Source organism: Nicotiana tabacum, chromosome 21 (assembly GCF_000715075.1).
Source record: "Nicotiana tabacum cultivar K326 chromosome 21, ASM71507v2, whole genome shotgun sequence".
Taxonomy (NCBI): Eukaryota; Viridiplantae; Streptophyta; class Magnoliopsida; order Solanales; family Solanaceae; genus Nicotiana; species Nicotiana tabacum.
The window spans coordinates 20,513,893-20,518,281 of record NC_134100.1 but is presented as its reverse complement, the minus strand read 5'-3'; the positions used below and the strand labels follow the sequence as shown (position 1 = coordinate 20,518,281).

Genomic DNA, 4,389 nt, shown 5'->3' with positions numbered 1-4,389 from the left:
CTAGTTCCTCGATAAAGTTCGGCAAATCATCAAAACCCACAATAGCATAACTTATCAAAGTCTCAGTCAGTGGCGAAGCCAAGAAATTCAATAAGGGTGTTCAAATTTTGAACACCTTTTGCCAGTGGGCTATGCAAGGGTGTTCAAAATCTGTTTTTAATTAATAACAAGTAATATTTTACCTTATATGTCTAATAATATTTCGGCGAAGGGTGGTCAGTTGACCACCCTTCAACCAAAGTAGCTTCGCCCCTGGTCTCAGTCCGTGTTAGACTAGTCTGTGTTTGTAAAATTAGGTTGATCACTTTGGTTGCTGTGAAACATGAGATCAATTTTACTTCCATGGAGACGTCAAGGGGAAAAAAGAGGAATAAATTACATTAATATTTGGAAAAAGATTTAAATTTGCTCTTAAACTTTGTGAAATGATCCAAATTTGCCTTCGTTAATAGTTTAGGTCAAATATGCCTTTGCTGTTACAAGATTGGTTCAAATAATGTCCTTATTGTAACGAAAAAAACTATCCACAATTATACATCATTAACAGTAGTATGGTAGTACTATCAATTATAAACTTCACTCCCCTTCACTCCTCACTAGTCAAAAGGTGAAAAACAAAGGCTCACGCTGCCCCCTCCCCCCCCCCCTCCCTAAACACCCATCAACCTCCAATTTCTCTCTTTTAGAATGTTTGCTATTAATTCTCGAAACATAAATCAGTTCCATATTTTCTGTTTGTAAAAGGCAAAAGTCCCCTCCACCATATCGTACAGACTTCACAAGAACAAAAAGAATGGAAAAACGTTTCAAGCTTAGAATATCTAAAGTTGTTTCCTCTTTCCATTCCTCTTGCCGTTCCAAAGACCCTTCCATTCTTCCTCAAGATCCTGTCCCTTCCTTCTTCCGATCATCATCCATTAACCTTAACACACAACTCATCACTAGTACCGTCAATAATTTGCCAATCACCCCACCCCCTCCTTCAATACCCCATCACCATCAGCATCCTCATCGTTCCTCCTTCAAACTCCATGTGTCATCGGCTCTGGTAACCGCCGGCTGCCGGTGTAGCTGGGGGAACGGAGAAGCATATGCATCCGATGAAAGCCAAACTAGGTCTTGTTGGATACTTTCCTGCACAAATGCTGTGTCGACTATAAAGTTTAAAAGTTTTATAGCCGTACAAATAATATGATGACATGTTTAGGACCACCTAAATTTTTAGATTAAATTTCATGTCTAATTAAATTATGTCACATAAATTGAAATGAAGCCGGTGAATTTATTGTGAGACTGTCCGAAAAAAAATGAATTTGAAACTGACTTTGTATAGAGTTCTTCAAATACTATACAAACAATGTCTGTTTCGTGCCACACAGTTTCTTACAATCTGTTGTGTATATGTTTATTTTTATAGCAGGTCGTCACGTTCACAAGAATTCAAGTGGAAAAAAGAAGAGAAGTTGCATGGTGTTAATAAAAACGACGATGAGACAGAACAACCTCATAGGAAAATCTCGAACTCTTCTGTCTCCGACAATTCTGACAGTGAGGTTTTAGCCTTACCACCACCCTCTCATTCCATAACAGAGAAGAACAAACAGCGAACTCAAAAGAAGAAAAATAAAACAAGATTTTGCATGAGCACGTCATCTGCTGATGAAAGTGATGGGAATTTTAGTAGGGAAATTTGGGATGAAGAAGAAGAGGAGGCTGAGACATTAATATCATCTTGCAGAAGTTTGGAGTATTCGACTGACTCGTCCTCGGATTTAAACCAACAATTGGAGACCATATACGAGACTACAAAGACAAGGCGTCAAAAAGGGACGATTGGCAGCACCAAGAGGAGGACGGTGAAGCATTCAAAACGCAGCGTTTCGAGGGGCATGAACATTGGTAATGCTTAATGACTTTAAAATTTTATACAACAACATCCCAATATATTCCCATACATATAAAGTAATGTGTAAGTAAACTTTACCCGGTTAAACTCCACTAATCATTATTTGGTAAAATTGAAGGTTAAGGCTTACTGATAGTGCAATATATATATATATATATATATATATATATATATATAATCTTAAATTTATAGCGAATTATGTGATCATCTTATTTAAGAGATTAAAATGCCAGACACAACACACTTTTAGTTGCTTACCTTATCACTATAATATAAGTGTACATTTTAATGTGCATTTACACAAATGGCCCTTTTTATGCCACTAGTTAAATTTAGTCTTACATTTTGCCCATTTGGCTAAATTTGCATGACAGAAGAAAAATTTATCAAACTTCTTTATAAATTAAAGGTCAAATTTATCTCACTAGACTAACGTAGACCAAATTTAAAGAATGGCTTAAAAATGGCCATATGGTGCAAATAATCCATTCTTTTTGTAGTGACGAACCAAGACCTCCTTATTTGTTTCAATATGTGATAATCTCAAAAAAAAATTACGTATTTTTTTTTAAAGGGGAACACATTTTGAATTAGTTAATTATATTATGTCTCAACCAGGTAGAAAGCCGTCAGTCTCGACTACATCATCGGACAACGAGCTTCCTCCGAGGTTATCTGTGTTCAAGAAGCTGATACCCTGTAGCGTTGATGGGAAAGTGAAGGAGAGTTTTGCGATCGTGAAGAAATCGGAGGATCCATATGAGGATTTCAAAAGGTCTATGATGGAAATGATTTTTGAGAAACAAATGTTTGAGAAGAATGATTTGGAGCAACTTTTGCAGTGTTTTCTATCACTAAATGCTAAGCATTACCACGGGGTGATCGTTGAGGCTTTCTCTGAGATTTGGAAGACATTATTTTCACCTAATCATAATGATAGTTCTAGTATCTGTAACTTCTAGTAATTTTAATAGTAGTGATTTTTCTTGTGTCATAAATCAAAAGGTTCTAGCTAGGGTTTAATTATGCCTGTAATGGAGAACTAGTATTAGTTGCTAAAATTAGGGTGAAGTTTTTAGGTTGAAATTCCGAGCTGTTTTCAGTTATCATTTTCGTAACTCGCGCGATATGATGCAAAGTTGGAGTTGAACTTTTGTCCACTAATGCTTCTTTTGAATTCTGAAAGTAGCTTTGCATGAAGGGGGTGATAAAGAAAGGGAGAATGATGCAAATAGGATTATTTGGTGTCACTGATTAAATTTTGACCGTAATAAGGAAAGTCTTGAGAAAATAATCTTCGTCATAAATTCTTAGGTAAGTCTTTTGGTAATTCGCTTGAATTCTTCCAGTTGCCAAAATTTTGCAAGTTATGTAATCGTCACAAAATTCTAACATTTGCCATATTCTCGTGTAATTTGCCACAAAATTCTGACAGATGGAATCTAAGTTTCAATTTTATCCAACATGAGTTTTCATTTCTGAGTTGCCTTGATTAAAAGTCTAAAATAGATGTGATGTGATATAACTTGATACAAATTAAGAAAATAGATTAATATTGATATTAATGATGGAAAAATAAATTCAAACCACACAATTATACAGCCTTGGCTTTCGAGTTTGATCACCCTCAGACCAAGAAATACCTCAACTGATGTAAGAACAAAATAACAAGATGATAAGAGCTAGAAATAACAGTGTATGCTCCTTATTACAATGTGTATTACAAATGATCAGACTCCCTTTATTATAGTAGGGGTGTCCTACTCTTGATACAATTCTATACAAGGTATAAAATCTCATGATTTGCTAATTAATCGGCCTCCCCTTGATACGTGCCGAGATTTCCGCCGTGATCTCCAATGGATCGCGGATATTTCGGCCTACTGTTATTTGGCTCGGCAAATTTCCCTCGATCTTATTTGGTCTCGATCTTGTTCGGTCCTGGGGTCACGGGCTCAACGATTTAACTCCGCACCTTGGTTTGATATAACCCGAGATCGTGCTTTAACCTATCACATTTCTGTCTCGATTGGTTGTTGGAAAAAAAAAAACATCCCGCCCAGGAACAATATCTACGATAAATACAATAACACAAGAGAGTAACAAAGACACCAAATCTTTTAACGGGGTAAAATATAATACCCGAGCGGAGCAATATTTTCACTATAATATTAGAACTTAATAGTATCAAGAGACTACTACAACTTCGAAACAAATAACACTCTTTATTTTAAATACCTCACTACAATATTACTCACACTCACTATTTATCTCATAGACTACAATCCGTGGATTACTCTCTCTACGCTCTATTGTGCTCTCTGATTTTGGTGTACTTGAAATGAAGAACGGATGCTCCTATTTATAGTATAAGCTGATGTACATTGCAACCAATCAGAATGTTTTCTCTTTGCAATTTGCATTTGCAAGTTGCAGATCTTGTTACCAAGTTGGTTTTCAAGTCTGCGTTTGTGAAAACCAAT

General features: G+C 36.0%; 1 protein-coding gene across 1 annotated transcript; it reads left to right on the top strand.

The window, feature by feature from the left end:
• Positions 1 to 668: 668 nt before the first annotated feature.
• Positions 669 to 3,160, top strand: LOC107776678 (uncharacterized). Its single transcript, XM_016596590.2, has 3 exons — positions 669 to 1,116; positions 1,421 to 1,899; positions 2,525 to 3,160. The coding sequence occupies exons 1-3, from the start codon at positions 794 to 796 to the stop codon at positions 2,866 to 2,868; spliced, it is 1,146 nt and encodes a 381-aa protein (XP_016452076.1). The 5' UTR covers positions 669 to 793; the 3' UTR covers positions 2,869 to 3,160.
• Positions 3,161 to 4,389: the final 1,229 nt, after the last annotated feature.

Bases quoted from the DNA above. Each gene is read 5' to 3' on its own strand.
- LOC107776678 (XM_016596590.2), top strand. From the start codon at position 794: ATGGAAAAACGTTTCAAGCTTAGAATATCTAAAGTTGTTTCCTCTTTC. The intron at 1,117-1,420 runs GTCTTGTTGGAT...TTTTTATAGCAG, and splicing joins TCCGATGAAAGCCAAACTAG to GTCGTCACGTTCACAAGAAT. The intron at 1,900-2,524 runs GTAATGCTTAAT...TGTCTCAACCAG, and splicing joins TTCGAGGGGCATGAACATTG to GTAGAAAGCCGTCAGTCTCG.